Genomic DNA, 18,570 nt, shown 5'->3' with positions numbered 1-18,570 from the left:
ATAGGAGAAGCCGGTTTCTTGTGTTGTTTAGTAATGCTGTTAGACGTTGAAAGTCCAGCTTTTATTACGTGCCATGGATTCGAATCTTTCCACTTTCCTTTTTTCACTCACTTTAAGGTAAACCTTATCGTTGTTAATAAACTTTATAAATTTATTTTTCACCAAAAACTATAAAAGAAAAAATACCTGCTAGTAATGAAAAATCTGTAATTTTCATTAATTCTAACTTATAAAATGTTCTTCAGATTCTTCTTGCAAGTCTCTCAAACATGGATATTTGTTAACAACAATTTTTGCATAAGTTTTGTATACACCCTTTGGGATTTTGAACCCCTGATGAATTTTTACAAGATGTTTTGCACAAACTAATAGAAATGGGCTTCTATGTAGCGTAAGGTTACCCTCTTTAATCGCTTCAGCAAGTTTTTAATTAATCTCAAAGTCCTCTGCTCCTTCATTCGGCAGAGTGACAAGGACTTTTTTATGTTGAACGCTTGATGTATGTGCTGTATGTCCACGCACAATCAATTGGATCTTGGCTAAGTGATTGAACTTCTAACACTGAAAAAGTTAAAAAATATTTTAATTATTGCTCTCTTCGAAATCTGCTTTAAATTTAAACAATTTACGTTTTTTGTTTAGCTGAATGTATTCTTCAACTGACTGACTAACTGGCACTGAAAATGTTTGAATATTGCAATTATAAGTCTGTTTACTTCAACAACTGGAGTAAAAAGAACTTACAGTCTTATATGTTGACTTCTTTTTCTGAATGGTTTATGATTTTGGAAGAAAGATGGACAGTTCTTTTGCAAAATCACAGCCTAAATTTGGGAAAATCGGAGTCAATATCGATACAAAAGATCGTCTTTTGTTACCACCATTGTCTCCTGGTTGCAGCAGGCAACGCCACCACAGCAACTATAGCAACAAAGCCGTCAACCCTCAACAAGGCTACCCTCGTCATGATCAGAGCAGTTCCGGTGGATCCCAACAACAAAACGCTTGTATCCAGCCCATCCAAGCAGGATCCTACGACTTTCGCCGCAACAACGGCGCACCACATAATTTTAACGAACCCTGTAAATCCAACGGATGCTGGTTCAACAGGGGATGTGTCAACTTTTTCTTATTCTCTTTATACCCGAGTCACGTTAGCCCAGATTTTATTGTAGGAAGGATAAAGCATTATTGGAAGGTTTGGCGGCTCATATCTGCGGACCTCTGGATCCTGGGTGTCGTGAGTGAGAGTTTCAGGCTAAAATTTGAGTCTCCTCCTGTAGTGTGGGTTGTTACTCGCAATGTCGGGATGAGTGAGGTCAAGATAGCTATCGGTTGAGAGGAAACTATGGTACCCCTCCTTCAGAAGGGATTTTCTCAAATAATTACGTTTTCTTGGGTAAAATTTTTACAACGTCGGTTACGTATGACAGTATCTTCGTTCACTTTACGGCCAATGATAGGGATACAGTAAATGTTACAAGATAACTATGATATGATACAAACGCAAAGCTTATTTAATGCAGCATTTGAGGTAAAGATATTAGGTAAATACATTTCAAAGTGACTAAAATTGAAATGATCTTCACATCAGACATGAAGATGTGTTTTGGTTAACAAATTAAATCGTTAATCCTATCATATATTTGCTGACTGCAACTCGTAAAACAAGATTTATGTAAATGATGTCAAAATATTTAGTAAATCAAACATCATTTAGTAAATTTTACTCACTGTTAACGTTTGCTTCATTTGTAGATTCATTCACCATACACACCCAGAGTCAAAACATGGAATCCTCGTCATTCGTCACATATTTTCGTTCACTCAATGATTTTTTGAAATTGATAATGATGGATCAGATCTGGCAGGAAAGAGGCTAGATGAAGTCGTAACTCAAAGGAAAAAACTGTTTCAACACTTAAAAATATTATTGGAAGACACTTTAAAAGACGAAATGAGACTTACTCTGTTCAAGGAAATTTGTTTTCTATGAATTTTTATGAATTTTTTAATTTTTTAATATTATTACACAAATCTTATAAAGGAAAAAATTAATACCAAAAAGAAAAAAAACCGTGGACAAATATCGAATGGTAAATTACTGGAATTCGTTGGATATCATCAGCAAAACAATCTCGATTGAAAAAGTCACACTGCCACGAGAGCATTAACACCACATTTTCTGTCATGGCAAGAAAACTTCAATGCTTCAATAATTAGCTTGATTCGTTATCCTAACGGAACTCAACACACAAAATACGTATTAGCCAGTGGTGGTGGAATTAAATACGCCAAATCAGAAGTTTGAAATCTTAGGACGCAACTGTGGAATCGATACTGGAACACAAAACAAGATATATAATGTATTAAAATGACCAATTATTTTAATTAAAAAATGTTTTTCAGAGAAATTATATATGAGTTTTGTGTAGAAAATTGCGTATGGCTTGAGAGAGCCAGTAAAAGGAAGAGAACAGGTTTTTTCATGTTTTTATACTTACTTTTATAGTTGTGTTAATATTTCTAATCTAATTAAATAAAGAAGAAAGAAATCGACCGAGACAATTAAAATGAATTAGTATTTCATGAGAATCCTGAGAAGAAGAAAAAGAGAGAAGAGAAAGAAAGGAAAACCAGATATTGAAGTAGATAGCAAAAGAGTAGGGGAGACCGGGGCTGTGTGGGACATGGGGCTACATGGGACATCGCAGTTTTGAGCATGTTCCCGTAATTTTTTTTAAATAATTTTTTTACTATATTTGAGTATTTACCATGCCCCATGTTGGGTAAAAAAATTATTTAAAAAAAATTACGGGAACATACTCAAAACTGCGATGTCCCATGTAGCCCCATGTCCCACACAGCCCCGGTCTCCCCTATGTGCTAAAAAAATTCTGAAACTATTACCATTTCTTAATATTATAGTTCAAACAGAAAAAGAAACAGTCGAAAGAGTGAAAAGAGAAAAGGACAGGAAAAATTAGAGGAAATCAGATTAAGAGACAGAAGAAGAAGAAGTCATCTGGGTAGATAACTGTCTTGTTATCAGTAACAACAAAAATATGGTAACTGAAATAATTGAATACTTGAGAAAAAATATTTGAAATGCGAAGCACTCCGGTACTTTGTTGGTTTATCCATTACTAGAAGCCGACCTGACAAAACTGACTCTGTACTTATCTCAGCCCGACTACATAAAAAAATTCTCAAACAGTTTTATATGACAGATTGCCATACTAAAGGAACTCCAGCTCAACCTGGATGTCGGCTGACCTTCAATACAGATAAGGAATCCATAGGTAATGTGCAATACAGAGAAGAGATTGGAAGTTTGCTGTATTTGACAATATCTTCCTATCCAGACATAGCTTTCGCTATTGGCAAGGTGGCAAAATTCGCCGAAAACCCTCAACATCATCACAGTTCACCAAATATTTGCTTATCTCAAAGGCACGCAAGAGCACGGAATTCAGTTCGGCTCAAACAATGACAAACTCATGAGATATACCGTCTCAGATTTTGACGGAGACACCACTACTCGGCGATCAACCACATGATTCATTTTTCTTCTCAATGGAGGTCCAGTTGCCTGAACTAGTCGACGTCAGTCATGTATATCGTTATCTTCCACAAAAGGAGAGTTTGTCGCGGCCAGTGAAGCGTCCGAGGAAGCTGTCTGGCTCAAACGTTTGATGGAAAACGTAACACCGGAATGTAACAAGCCCATACCCCAGATGTGCGACAATCAATTCGCAATTCAACTCATCAGAAACCCTGTATTTCACCAAAGAACCAAACACATTGATGTGAGTTATTATTTTGTTCGGGAGCGCCAAGAAGCCGGGGACGTTGATGTTTATTATATCTTTACCAAAGATCATCTCGCGGATTCCCTCACAAAAGTACTACCGAATCTTCGATTATCCACGATTTTCGACAACTGATTGGAATCGTAACTGTCCCATTCAAGGCACAATAATTCTTTCTTTTGGAAATTTTTCTAGCTTGAATGTACTCGTCACTGGAGGAATTATCTAATCTACTGTTTCTGAAGAATGGAAGAAAAAGAAAACTACACACTATATTAATTTTTATTCATTTATTTTTTTGTAATTATTGTGGACCCTTTATTTATTAATTATTTGTTTTGATGTCTGTGAGTCCCCCTTTTTATATCATGTTTGAGCATGGCCTACTTAACTTCTAGGCCGGCGTTCGAGCTATGTGCATCTTAGTGTAACTCCCATCCCCTTCTTTAAATCCAGCCGGAACACAGCACATCTAGCGGTCAGATTTCCAGCAAGGATATTTATATACAAGTAAATATCCATTCAAGCATGATACAAAATGAAATTCTAATTAGATATCAAATAATAATAAAAAAAAATTATCAAGTTTCATACATACAGTACCTGGGGTGTAAAAAAAAAGAAAAAGAAAAAAACGGCAAAATTTTCCCCGAATGATGAGTCTCTCTAGTGGTAGGCATTGCAACTTCTTGTTCAGATACGGGAAATTCATCATGTAACCCACTTTCCATGTAGCAGCGAGATGATAAACGAAAAGTGACAGTCATACATAAGTCAGTGGAAGATGAAGATTGTCTTATCGGGAGATCAGCGATTGTGATTTCCATGTGATTCCATGATGCTCAGAATTGAAACACTATTGATGCAGCAGAATTCTGGATGATGTGAATTTCATAATCAAGACTAGTGTGCTGGCGAAGAAAACGTTTGATATTCCTAAAAAATAAATAATATTAAGTGTGAAACAAAATTAAAAAACAAATTATCGGACGTTGTTGAAGACAGTTTCTCTTAACTTAAAAAAACGTAGTAGGGATAGATTTTCCGGATCACGATCTAGTAAGTACTACCGAAAAAGCATTTGAAGTAGATTGTAATGTAGTAAGTGGAATAATAAACCAAGATCCATAAAGGGATCTATAATTCATTGTGGAGAGTGGCTCTATTCTCGATTTCTTTTTCAAGCTTCTCGATTTTCCTCATCATTAAACTTTTTCTGTTTTTATACAGATTGCTTCCTCTGCTAATTAAGCAAAAAAAGATAATTTAAATTTGAGCGTTTGAGTCGCTGAGTCGAGATAAAGGAATGCATCGACATCCATCTCGAAAGCTTTGTCAAATTGGAAGGGGAAATTATCGTCTTTGTGTTGCTTGGACAGATTTTTATCTTGTAAGGAAAACAGAGCTGCAGAGCTATCTCTCTTTGTCGTTGACGCTTTTTGTCTGGACGACATTTTGGCTCTACAATCAGGGCAATGTTTATATCTAGAATCTATCGAGACAAGCTGGAGAGTGCAAGATTTTCAGAAAATAGATTGGCTTTGAGAATGGGTGGCGTTACTGAGCGCCAGGGAAGGAGGACCCCAGACGGAGGTATCTCCGCCTGGATCATCATCGTCCCCCATAAATCTGATGGAGGTGGAGAAGTAAGCGGCTAGCAGTTACGAGCAGAGCCCTTTAAAAGGGTATCAAGTATCGAGAAAGATTTTAAAACTCCTAAGAATAGGTTCTGCAATGAATAGAATAGTTCTGCTGATGATTGTCCCATTGATATTACGATGTTTATCCTTTATGTTTCGATTCAAACTTCTGGGGTCTTTACACGATAAAAAACATTCTTCACACAAAAAAAAAATCCATCCAATAACACATCACACTAAAAAAATCCATCTCCTTGTTGCGTAATACCCTTACTTGTGTTTCCAATTGATGACATTTTTCCTAGACACAACAAAAATACTAAGAGAGGAACAATAATAGTTTTTGACATAGAAATCTTACCAATCATAGACGGACACTTTCGTCTTTTCCGTGCTCTCTCTCTTCCAACTCGGCCAATCTTCCATCTTTCCTTTTGAGCACTCCAACCTCCTCATTCAGCTCCTCCGCTTACCTTGTCTCTTTGCTGCTCCATGGTTTAAGTATCGATGTTGCCGATTGTCCTCCTGGTGAAGATGACATGCATATCATTGTCCAATAAAGCGATGAGCAGAGGGACGACTCCGGCGTCGACATCTTCTTGGACTACATCGTTAGGGCTTTCAGTGAGGCAATACAAGATAATTGCTAGATGTGATTAGAGCGAGTGGACTGTAAGTGGACACTCCTATTTGATTGACTTCATTGCGTAATTTTCCTGAAGATGCTCGACTAGGCCACGCTTATAATATAATACGGCGACGACTATGGAACTGTGGAACTATGGCCGTGTTGACTTCTTATCTTGTTCATCTTTTTCTATTAATAAAGAAAAGCTGTGTTAGATAAAATACTTTAAATGTGTAACCTGTGAAGAATCCTAACTAAAACATGTTCTGTTCCTCCGTTTGTACACATTAGACATAACTTCACAAAAAAAAGCTCCGGTGTATACTTAAGATTTTTCTTTCTACAAACACAGTTGCTATTTTTAAAAGAAAAAACATCAAATCCAAAATTATTTTGATTACAACCTAGAATTTACGTACCGTCTATACACTCGTTCCCCATCATTCCTACACTGGCAATAAGGTTTGGTAAATGGGTGATTCTTGGGCGATGCGAGTTTTTTTTACGCTGCGGCCCTTTCTTTATTATCCAAGCGTCTAAAAACCCCCCAAAATATTGAGAATGCGTTTCTATTTTTGCAAAATTATTATCATACTCAAGTATTTCCATCATTAGCTCCACTTTCAGGTTTTCTGCTGGTCTCCCCTCATTCGCATTCCGTCACGCAAGACCTAGCTGTATGTTCTTCTCTTCAGCCGTTGTTAGTTGTTTAGAAGAGGCAGAAACCTGTAGGTATAAATTTGCTTCCTTGTATTATTTTGTGTTAAAAAACTAGACATACATAACTTTAAATTGTAGATCTTTTAAGATCGAAAGAACCTGACAAGAACAAAGAGGAAATAAAGTTCTCTAACCAAAATCTGGAAAAACAGAAATGTAGGGAATAGCAAGTTTGTAAACATCAATCAGGTTCTGAACTTACTTCAATGCTGAGGTGTTAATTTTTAGATGTATTAGAGGGCTCTTCTATTTGTATAAATCTGGGTCCGTACCCTAATCTGTTGAGGGACTGACTGAGTCGACCAAAACGAGTCGTCACCGATGGGGAAATGATTTGGGGATCAAGGAATACATGTTTTCGGAATTGTGCTTTTTTCTATTCATCAACTGAGTTTTAGCTGGTATTCCACTATCGAGTACAATTCACCAATTTAAAAATATTTAAACATAAGGATTTGTATCAATCTAATTTAACGCTGAAAAGACACGTATTCTTTCAGATTGAAACGGGAGAGCCGTATCTTCTTTTTATTATTTACCATGTGAATCAAGTGATTCCCGGCCATAACAGGGAAAAGGGGTTTTCGTCACAACCTCTAACCTATGCTCTGAAACACTGAAACACTGCTTCCGACAGGACAAGATCCTTGGGGAGAGAAAAAGAACAACAGTCTGTTATCTCTCCTCTTTGAACATCGAGACGTTTTCAGAATGAAAAAATGAGCCTCTCCTTGTTGAAGATTGTCTGCGTTTTTTGGAAAATGTTCTTGAAGATTTTATCCAAAAAGCTCCTGAATCAATTAAAAAAACTGTTTAAGTAGCGAAAAGAGAGTGATTGGTTGGCTTTAGCGTCATGGGCTTTCATGCTTTTCTTCAAAGCAAGAATATGCCTGTTGAAAGTGTCACGGCGAAAACATGGAATAAAAGAATTTTCAAACAGATTAAAGGGCAGTCAGATTCGGCTTCCCGTAAATTATTAGGAAAGGGGAATCTGTCAGGATGTTGATGCCTGTGGGGTTGGAGAGCATTTTTCCAACAAAATCGCCATCGCTTCTACGGCTTCTATCTATAGTATCTGTTGGGGGAAATCTCCCGGAATTTAGCCTTTTTACAAGTAATGCGTATACCCACAAAACCTTGAGCTGATCTTTCCCGTAGGTGACCAGGAGCTGCCGGTGGGGCGGCAGGTTCTTCTTGGTGTTTTTTTTGTGGGGTGTGTGTCGTCTGCCTAATGACTAAAAAGAAACAAGAACAGACGATGCTAGAAAAATAGGGGGGGGGGAGGCCCCCCTGTAAAATTTAAAAAAATATATAAATATCAAAAACCCTTCCCCACCCACCCAAAAGACTACACCTTCCGACCAACTCCTCCCACCCTCCGAAAAATTTACCAATGTCCACCCCACCCTAAAAAAATTTATCCTATCCCACACACCCTCGCAAAAAAATCCGACCACTTTCCTTTATCTAAACCGCTTAAAAACCATAAAAGTGGTTTAATAGAAAGCGCTCACGACCCGCTGAAAATATCGGGATTATTTTTACATCAAACTGTTGGTCTCGACGAGTTGATGTTTGATAACACCAACCCTGAACGGACAAAATTTCAGTCAAAAAATCCACGAAACCCGTAAATTGTCCAAAAACCCGTCCTAATAACACCCCCAGGACCGTTTTGTAAGCCAAGAGACAATCAATATATCAAAAAGCTCCTCGAGGAATGCGGTAAGGATATCCCATAGGTTTGGTTGTCTTTTATCCAGCATGAAGGTTCTGTTCAACACATTCATTTTTTTACACCCCATGAAAAAGATGTTTTCAAAACAGCCTTTGAGGTTGATCAACGGTGGCTTGTGGAGCAAGCGGGGGATCGCCTGCTCTTTGTCTGTCAGGCCCAGTCTTTGAATGTGTTCCTTCCAAGTAATTTCCACAAGCAAGCTCTTCATCAAACTCATTGGCTTGTCTGGCAGAAGAGGATTAAAATTGCTTATTATCTGCACTCAAAATCATTGCACAGGGCAGAAAATTCATACCTCTGATGATCCTCTTGTGATGCGAGACAAAGCGTCATGATGAAAGCAAGGAAGTTTCGTATATTTATTCGAATACACCTTGGCAAAAAGCTGTGCTTAGGGCAATTGCAAAATTACAAACTGAAGATTTAGTTGGTAAATCTTTTGAGATCCATTTATATCTGCAGAATTTTCCTAAAAAACCCTCTCTTAATATGATGAATTTCTTATCTATGAGAAAAAATCTCTTTTAGAGGGAGGGGAGTTTAGCGATTTAGCTTTGGTTGGTAATAAAAATGCTATTTTGATTTATCCGGGTATTGGTATGCCTTTTACCGAATGGGTATTGTGAATCTGAAGGAAGCAAAAGACCTGCTTTCGAGGGCTTCTTTGCTGCCCTCAAAATCCTGACATTCTTTTTAGCCTGGCATTGGCTTCTTACTTGGCTGAAGATCTTAGAATAGCGGGTCTCAGTATTCACAAGGCAATCGGTTGTAAAAAAAGAGAAAATTTTCTTTTGCTGAGAGCTGTTTCCCCATCTTTACAGCAACAGGATATAAAAAACAATCAGAGCGCTATCTTGAGCAATTTAAGCAAAAGGTTGGGGGATAAAAAGCAAGCATGTTTTTAATATTCAAGGGCGGATAGAAAAATGGCTTTCTGTTCATCAAAAAATCTCGAAAAGCAGGTTTAAGGGTTCCCACAAAAGAAGAATCAGGACGCTGCTGGAATTTTGCCTGCCTCTTCGCAAAAAGTAAAAAAAAAACACACACAGGGGACGTTCAAAAATGACCCCCATTTTTTCTTTCGTCTTCAAACCATCCTAAAGGGTCAGTCTTTTCTCAAGAGAAGCCAAATCCCGTTTTTATCTTTGACTGTTTTGACTGTTGTCTTTTGACGATTAAAGAGGATATTCGAAATACAAAAGGGATGAATATCTTCAGCCTTCAAAATACTCTTAAAGTCTCTTTACAACCCGTATCTTTAAAGTATGACTATATGCTAACACACCAGGGGCGGCGGCTACTCTTACAAAAAGCATTGTGTGGCCTGTGATTTCTTATAAACTGAACATTATAAATTTACTTGATAATCGTGTGGAGATTTTAGGACGTCCCAGCACCATCAGTACATTTCCAAATACCAAAGACACTTTTTCTTCTGGTATCACACTTTCTGCCGGCATTTCTGGAGGTTCTGGCGGAAGCTTGGAGAATATTTTTACGGGTACGATCTTGAGTATCACCCTTTCTAAGATTAAAGACAGTGTCGTGACTCTCAATATTGAACACGAAAGCTGTTTTCTCAAGCTTTGATGCGGGAAATTTGAATCCTCCAAGTGTTTTACAAATCAGGTCACTCAACTCTTAAAAACAAAAATGAGTACCACGCTTCAGTTGAAATACTATAAAACAGAAATGGTGGGAGGCGTTTACTCACGCACAACCCAATAAAGCAAGGATGGATTCCCCATTCTTCAAGACATCCCTGTTGTCCAACTCTTAACCTCTCAAGAAAGCATTTTTCACGAAAAATTATCGGCGTTATTTTTGGTATCGCCTAGGTGAACTGACGATTTAAAGTCGTGGCTAGAAAAAACCGTTACTGACTCCACAGAAAAGTTGCCTTCTTTGGGTGAATGGCTTGAACGGCAGACAAAAAGCAAAGATGCTCTTTTGACCTTAATCTTCAAAAATGTTCCTCTTCAGAATGCTCAGGAATTTTCCTAGAGAGGCGATACCCTTTCGATTAACGATTCCCCTCTGCATTCTCTCTACGATATAATCGTTCTTTCCCCCTTTATTGAGGTTTTTTTGACGTTTCTCCTCCTGGTCTAGAATTCAGGTATGATCTTTAGAAGCAATGGAGCGAGAAAAAATCCACACTTCTACGACTGTGTGAATTGAAGGACCTGTTGTTTTTTAGAGATAAACTTGACCACGATAGAGGCTGTATCTCCCTTGAGAAGGGGAGGAGGCAAGAGTTATTTTTTTACCGGTTTTTTATGGGAGGGGGGAGGCATCGTATCGTAATCCGCGCTTCTCTTTATTGCGAGGTATTTATTAAAAAAATTAATGTCTTTAAATTTAAGGAATGCATTTCTATCACATTTCAACATTGTATTTCAGTCAAACATAGCTGTTTCCATGTTTTCTAAAACAATCAAGTGGATGTTAATCGAGTAAATCACTAACAAGACACAATCGAGTTTCTGACGGGATCTTAGGCTCGACGCAATTGCAGTACAACATGTCTTCAAAATGTTTTGTTATGTGGATTATTTAATGTAATACGGGCATATCAACACATTGACAAACAATCAAATCAATTTTTTCCAAAAACAAAATTTGGCCCATATCTTTCCCAACTATCAAAAAATTTCCCTTTTTATAGATTGCCCCACTAACAGTTATACAGCTTGATAGGGCTACTTCCGCTTGATCAGGGAAAGTAAGGTAAGGCTCAAAATCGATGTCGGGATATTTGTTGACATGGGTGTGAATAACTGAGGAAACCTCTACAGTATTTCTAAAATAATTAGACGATAACTGTAATTCCAATGCGGCATATTGATGCTTATATGCTATGGTAAACATCGGATTCATAAATTATTTATTACATGAGTTGGCTTTTAAAATTTCCCGTTCATTCTTTCGTAATTCATTGCCCAGTATTTTCTCATAAGGCCATTATTACGAACAATGGTTGCAAAATGCACTCAAAAAAATTTCCAATTCAAGTTTGCCTTTATTTTTTAAGAAAACAATATATAAAAAAATACACTTTTATCCCTTTTTAATCTTTTACAACCAGGATCCCAACAATATTTGAAACCCAAAAAAGCTCTGAAAAAAAAAATTTTTAATACAAGCAATAAAGTTTAGAACGCAAAAATTAAAGAAGAGCAAGTGAGGTGAAGAAATTTTTATCTTTTGGCCTTGTTAATGCAAGGGTGTGTTGAACAAACAAATCATGACTCATCTCCAGTCATCCAATCTTCTGGTGCCGGTGCAATCTGCATATCGTCCAGATCATTCCACAGAAACAGCGCTGCTTCGAGTCATGAATGATCTGCTCATGGCCGTAGATGGAGGGAATGCTGCGATCCTCGCGCTGCTTGATCAAAGTGCAGCGTTCGACCCGGTCGACCATTCCATAATTCTTGATCGCCTGTCAGCTCATTTTGATATTTGTGGTTCAGCCCTTGCTTGGTTCAGTTCCTATCTTGCAAATCGCTCATAGTCTGTTCAAGTATTTGGTGTCACGTCTCCCCCGATTTTCTTAACTTGTGGGGTACCAAAAGGGTCAGCCCTAGACCTTGTTATGTTTACTTTGTACAACAGCCCAATACATGATATTGCCGTTTATCATGGTGTCAGCGACCAGTACTTTGCTGATGATGCTCAACAATACAAAACGTTCAAGTCGACTGTTGATGGCATGTCGACGAATTGCATATGCTGCTTTGTCAAACTGTATTGGTAAGACAAAGCAATGGTTGTCAGGGAATCGGATGAAATTCAATGAAAGCAAGACTAATGCGCTCCTCGTACATGGAAACCATACGCCCCATGAACATCCACTAGTGGTTGCTGGTTGGTGGTATGCCAATTATTCCGTCTAAAAATGTCTATAACCTTGGTGTAATTTTGAGTCTCATTTGACTATGGAGCCCCAAATTAATTCAATGTGATGCAGGGCATATTATCATATGCATCGTATTTCGCGAATTAGGACATTTCTTTCTGATTCTGCGACTGCTCAACTTGTACATGCTTTTGTTACATCTACATACCTAATAAAGTGAACGATACCGTAGCGCCGTGGGGGTTAATCCTACAACAATTTTGTGTGTGTAAAAAATGTAGATCATCATTAGATCTACTCAGAAATAAAAGAAAAAAAATCTAGCCCAAGCCGTTCGGGTAGTATTTGCACTTTTTCTAAGACACGTAGTGCCATAAGAATGCACTGAAAAAAGGGGGGTGTACCTAATAGTTTGGTGGGTACTGTATGTTAATGAATATACGCTGGTGGATCTACGATGAATATTCTTTATTTGATCCCATCCTAGATCCGAATAAATTTATACCTACGCTATACTACCGCCCTCCAATTGCGACCTGGATCTATTCATCCCATATTTATCTACATCTTACATAAAGAGGATGGGCCGTGTTAGTAGGGAAGTGTCTGCTGTGTGTCAAGTTATGGACTTTGCGATCAGTCATGGTCTATGAGGAGGTGGTACCGTCAACTTGTAGGATTTGGCCGTAAGGCCTCGTCACAGCTTTTTGAGGGGTTCTTCAAAATGAGATCCCCCGGGTGGGTGGAAAAGGGGGAGAGAGGGAGAAGGAAAGTGCGGACGGAACAAAACGAAGAATCCTTGAAGCGACGGGCCATTCAGCTATCGAGCTTGGAGCGACGTTCTCTGGGACGCTGGTCTCTATTGCGTAGTCGAGCCTCTTCAGCACGTTCGCGTTGCTGAGCCTCTTCTCCACGTTGCTGAGCCTCCTACCTTGAGTATTTCGTTTAAAACTGAAATAATGTATTTTACTACCTCTGAATAACATTAAAAATTATCTTTGCAGTTTAAGGACTTTTCTTTTCTCTCGCTTGGGATTAACTACTGATTTTTTTCTCGTTTATCTCATCTCTTTTCTTCAGTGCGTATAATTGCGCTTAAATATTCATTCACAAGAAAACTGTACTAAAAATTACTGTTTCTCATTTTCATACATTTAAATTCAGAAAACTTTGATCCCCGGGGAGTAACACATTCAACGACGTATTTTTAAAATGTTAGAACAATTCTTAACAATTGGGAAAGGATTGAAAAATGCTTAAACAGTCCACATCCTTACAGTATTTAGATCACCAGGATACTTGAATCTATCTAGTTGATACCATAATACTTGATAACATATATTTGAAGATGATCCATCGAATTATATGGACACATCTTTTTGCCTTAGGACATAAAAGAAGATGATCTAATTTAACAAAATAATTAGGCGATTCATATAAAAAAATATATACAAATACAGTTAATCTTTTTGTTTTGGCGTTAGAAGAAGGCGGATTCCATTACGGGGACGCAAGATTAGTTCGATCAAAAGAATTAATTCTTCCCTCTTGTCCAGTGCTTTTATATGGAAATTTCGAAATATGCTGCTCAAAATTACTTTTTCTTCCATCAAGGCGAATTTTTGGCCTTTACGAAGGGAAACAGCAATAATTATCTAATTATAACTACGGATTTTAACATCTCTAATTTACCAATGCAATTGCGGGGTCCTGCGCTAAACGGAACGTAGGCATAAGGATGTCGTACTCGACTGTTGGTTTCAAAAAAACGCTCAGGCTGATACAATTCAGGATCAGGAAAATTTTTCGGATCCCTATGTAGAATGTAAGTCATGAGACCCACTGTTGTGTTTGCTGGCAATGTGTAGCCATCTATATACGCCAAGATTTATTAGACAAACATATTCTAGGGTAAACCAAATACAATGTCGGTTACGTATGACGGTATCTTCGTTCAGTTTACGACCAATGATAGGGACGCTAGGGTATAAACGTAAAGCTTCCTTAATGCAGCATTCGAGGTATTTTAATTCACTTAGATCAGCCATCGTTGCCGGACGATCCGATCCTCCAAAAACGCGATCAAGTTCTTCATTTAATCTTTCCTGCACCCATTTTTCAAAATAGAGAATAAAACATTGAGAGAACAAACAAAACAACAATTTTATTTTATAATTATTTTTGACCTGCACTTGTGGATAGCTTCCTATTAGAAGTAACGACCAGTTGATAGCAGCGGTTGTTGTGTCATGACCCTTTGGAAATCGATTTCATTAAAAATAGATTATATGCCTCGTTGTATGGTTTTATTCATTTACCTCAAACATGAAGGTATCTACTTCTTCGCGAATATCAAGATCGCTTAGCACTTCTCCATTTTTCGATGCATCAAGAAGAAGATCTAAAAGTGCCAGACGTTTTTTTTCTGTAAAGACAATAATATAATGGGTTTTATTCAATTTCTTTTGAGAAAAATTCGATAAACTTACTTGCAACGAAACTGTCATCGTCTTGGTATTGAGCGGTAATTTTGTTGGTATTCTGTTCCATTCTTTCCATTTTCCTTCTTCGGATTACCTGACGCATAAAATTTACCTTAAGTACATTATTCCAAAAAGTTTAACTAAAGCGTCAACTATAAGACCTTACGTCATCGGTAAAACTATGCAATACACAAAGAACTTTGCGTTGCTTTGAACTGTATTCGGACATTTGAAACAAAATGTTTGGTTGAATCCATGGTCGCGACTGCCTTGCAGCTACAATTTCGCTCATTCTTTCAACCAGTTAAAAATATCAAGATATTAAGCTACACCATAAATATAGCATTTACTTATTTTAACGGTGATAAAAAATGAAGAAAGAGATTACGTGTAAACGGCTTTGACGTATTCACTGTCACTTTTTGCTTGGGCATCAACATTGCAACCCATCGCAGTATCTGCATGTTTTGAACGAAACAGGTGATAGTTAATAAAGTGATATACAAATATATGCGTACAAAAATGATGAACAAACCACATATGATGTCAAGAGTGCATCGCGTGATAAAAGGGTATACATCAATTTCATTTTTTAATTTAATTGCGTCGTGGAGCTGCTGTATCAAATTCTGACTCTGTTCATTAAATACTTGTACAAAATCTTCCAAAATTTTAAAATGGAAGGTTGGCGTCAGCATTTTTCGTCGTTCAAACCATTTTCTCCCTATTTGATCGAAATACCATTGTTTAAAAAAATAGTGCATAGTTTTTTTTTACTTTAGGCTATGTATACCTGTGCTTGTAAGTAAACCTGTGTTTAACCAAGGTTTTAGATAATTGTAGTCACGGCTTTTATCAATCAACTTTCTGCTGCTCAATATAACCTGGCAGTAGAAATTGAAGATTAACATAAAAATCATTCAAACATATGCATGTAAATAAACACTGATAAGATGTAATCTAATATTTGGTGAAGATAAAATAAAACACGCGGGATAACTGTCAAGATATTATGTAACCTCGAATGATTCGGCAGTAAATAAGATAAAAAATGGAAATGGTCCTGCCCATGAACGTAGAACTGGGCCTGAAGATTGCATAGCAGCTACATAGCCAGTCAAACGATTGAGAATTTCTACATTCGCAAGAAAAATAAAAACTTCTAAATTCAATTACCAAATTGTATTTTTAGTAGCTTACCTTCGGGAGGGACAAGAAATGTGGGAGCATTTCCGATTATAGTAATTCCGCAAGGTAAACCTGGAATTCTGTTAATTCGTTTGACAAATATCACCCGTTTTATTAAAGCCACTAAAACAAAAATCGAGAAAATTGCCATCAGTGAGAACAAAGTCACATTGCTCGGGGTTGTAAACCACCCGAGAGCAAAATGAAGTGCTTGGATAGTCATGACCATAAAATAATGAAATGAAGCTGAAAATTTGGTTGAATAAAAAAACGGGTACAGATGCGCTTCGAGAAAATATCAATGTTTTTCGAACCACTGTTGACTTGGTTAACGGTCACTTAAATATTATCTTGTTCCACCATGACTCAACCAAGATAAACTAAATATAAAAATGAGTTTACTACTTTTCTATAGATGTTTTTCACTCATTTATCGGGTGAGTAAAGTTGGGACCGAAGCGGTTGTTGCGCTTTGGAACAAAACCACTAGGGTGCCAATCGTGACGCACGACAACGTCCTTGAATCGTTGTATACCCTTACCAAAAGTCGAATCTCTTCCATTGAAGTAGTTACGAACCTATCATCCAACCCTCGTCTCCCACAACTTCAAAGTTGTGTGGTTCGTCACCATTTCAATGGAATGAGTTGAATGAAAAAAAAGTTGAATGACTTTTGTGCAAAACTTCTGTTCGAGACAAATAATTATTTTTGGCTGAAATAATGATCATAATCTTCGCTATGGATTGCGGCTTTGACAGCAAGGCTAAATGTGTGAGAAAAACACGGAACATTTTTCAATTTCAAAATGTTTTTTTTATATTCCCGACAATGTATGGAGCATTTTCCTTAAAAACTACGACAATCTTGGACAAAAAAATCATAAAAGCCGAACGTATGCTAAAAAAAATATTATTGGAATAATCATCTACTATAATGAACATACCGTTTATGACCTCGAACATACCTTTTAAGACCTCGGTTTAGGAGGGTTCGAAAGGTTCGAAATTGGCAAATTAAATTTTATATTTATTTAATATAAGAGTATATAGACTAAATATTTCAATTAGAAAAAAGGCAGGTAGCAAATATTGATTCCCACAAAATATTTTTTTTCCTTTGTTATGGACTGCGAAACAGACTTACAGATCACATAACTGGGACGGGGAAACTAATTATCACATTATCCGAAAAAATTGTATGCTGCTCTAAGCTCTCTGTTTCTTACTAGAAATATGATAGGGCCGTAAACAGCGGGAGTCAAACTAATATCTTTCATGAAGGGTCCTAGTCCGGTAAAGTGACTGCATGCCAGTTTACCGGAAACAAGCCGACAAGCAAAGTAGGATGCGATAAAAATGAGAGCTATGCAGGGCATAACGCAGAGAGATGCCACCCCAATCACCAAAGTTCGTGTAGCTTTCAGTTCCATTTCGCTTCGTTTATCTCTATCGGCATGAATGCGCATCGGGGTAACGGCTGTGGCGTCATTGTTAACATTGGGGCTTTCATTTGAGGGATCTCTTTCATCCTGTGTCGCCGGAAGGGTTCGGGATTCACGTAGGAGAGCCTTTGTTTGTCGATAGATGATGACATTCAGCACGGTACACGATGTAAATAGAATAATTAAAACAACGCCATTGATTTTGGTGTGAACTAGCCATACTTCGCAACGTAGGATGCCCAGTCGGACGATGTAGACAAATTTCATGAGAAAAACCGTTAACAATGAACAGATGATAATATAATAAACCGCTAATCGGTTCTTCATTTTCGCTCGATGCAACAGGGGGTGATTAATGGCTAAATATCTATCAGTCAGAGCCAAGAGCATGTTGGTTAGTAAGAGACCTTGCGGCGCAATAGAAACGGCGACATATACACGACACAGGGATTCTTCCGGGTACAGAGCCCAGTAAATGAGTTCGATTGCGGGCGGGATAAAGAACGACAAGTAGGACAAGATAATGGCCAGCAGGAAAAAGTTTCTTGGTCCGCATTGAAGACGGCGAAACCGAGTGATTGTGACAGCGATGGACGTGTTGAGAGGAATTCCGACGGAACAGCAGAGGCACTTGATAATTACCGAGACGATACCTAGATTGATAGGGTTGTGTATTTCTCCGTTTGAAGCGAGGACAACTTCACGTTGATGGCTGCTGTTCATAATTCCCCACGGTCTAATTGCTGTCAATCGAATAAGGTGATCCTAAATAATTTTTACACGGTGCAGTTTAGGCATTTGGCCATACAATTACAATAATTAGCAGCCCTACCTTTTTGTTTTATAGTTCCCCCAATTAGATGTGGGAATTGCTATGTGAATGTGATGAAATGGATCGGGCTCTCATCTCAAAGGATGTGTTCCGATATGTGTCGAAGCGGAAACTTTGCGGATCCCGTTTTATTGTATTCCTGTTGCATCTCCTCCCTTCCCTTTGAGTTTGCGCGTTAGAGCGAAAAAGCTTGTGGCAATTTTTGACATGCTTGAGCATTGAAAT

At 37.8% G+C, this 18,570-nt stretch overlaps 3 protein-coding genes across 6 annotated transcripts in view; all 3 read right to left on the bottom strand.

Annotated features, from left to right (window-relative positions):
- Positions 1–18,570, bottom strand: part of LOC124320546 — a 467,022-nt gene that overhangs the window by 339,541 nt on the left and 108,911 nt on the right. The window lies entirely within an intron of this gene.
- On the bottom strand, positions 13,441–16,435 carry LOC124320548 (cytochrome P450 4C1-like). Of its 3 annotated transcripts, none has more exons than XM_046783376.1 (13): positions 16,084–16,435; positions 15,903–16,018; positions 15,677–15,767; positions 15,419–15,607; positions 15,272–15,341; positions 15,050–15,176; positions 14,890–14,977; positions 14,719–14,825; positions 14,587–14,655; positions 14,337–14,505; positions 14,093–14,272; positions 13,859–14,027; positions 13,441–13,806 (listed from the first exon to the last, which is right to left on the bottom strand). In XM_046783376.1, exons 1-12 carry the CDS (start codon positions 16,298–16,300, stop codon positions 13,861–13,863), a joined length of 1,590 nt encoding a protein of 529 aa, XP_046639332.1. In that variant the 5' UTR covers positions 16,301–16,435; the 3' UTR covers positions 13,441–13,806; positions 13,859–13,860. The 3 variants fall into 3 exon arrangements, with proteins under 3 accessions (XP_046639332.1, XP_046639333.1, XP_046639331.1); XM_046783377.1 differs by having other exon boundaries at positions 13,441–13,783; XM_046783375.1 differs by having other exon boundaries at positions 13,441–14,027.
- Positions 17,253–18,236, bottom strand: LOC124322425 (D(1) dopamine receptor-like). The gene has a single exon (XM_046784278.1). It carries the CDS (start codon positions 18,234–18,236, stop codon positions 17,253–17,255), a length of 984 nt encoding a protein of 327 aa, XP_046640234.1.

This window comes from Daphnia pulicaria, chromosome 1 (assembly GCF_021234035.1).
Source record: "Daphnia pulicaria isolate SC F1-1A chromosome 1, SC_F0-13Bv2, whole genome shotgun sequence".
NCBI lineage: Eukaryota > Metazoa > Arthropoda > Branchiopoda > Diplostraca > Daphniidae > Daphnia > Daphnia pulicaria.
This window is presented reverse-complemented; position numbering and strand designations above follow the sequence as displayed.

Excerpts from the sequence above, each read along its gene's own strand:
- LOC124320548 (XM_046783375.1), bottom strand. The coding sequence starts at position 16,300 with ATGGTCATGACTATCCAAGCACTTCATTTTGCTCTCGGGTGGTTTACA. Across the intron at positions 15,177-15,271 it reads TACGTCAAAGCCGTTTACAC|AATGAGCGAAATTGTAGCTG; the intron begins GTAATCTCTTTC and ends ACTGGTTGAAAG. Across the intron at positions 14,826-14,889 it reads CGATGACAGTTTCGTTGCAA|AAAAAAAACGTCTGGCACTT; the intron begins GTAAGTTTATCG and ends TTGTCTTTACAG.
- LOC124322425 (XM_046784278.1), bottom strand. The coding sequence starts at position 18,236 with ATGAACAGCAGCCATCAACGTGAAGTTGTCCTCGCTTCAAACGGAGAA.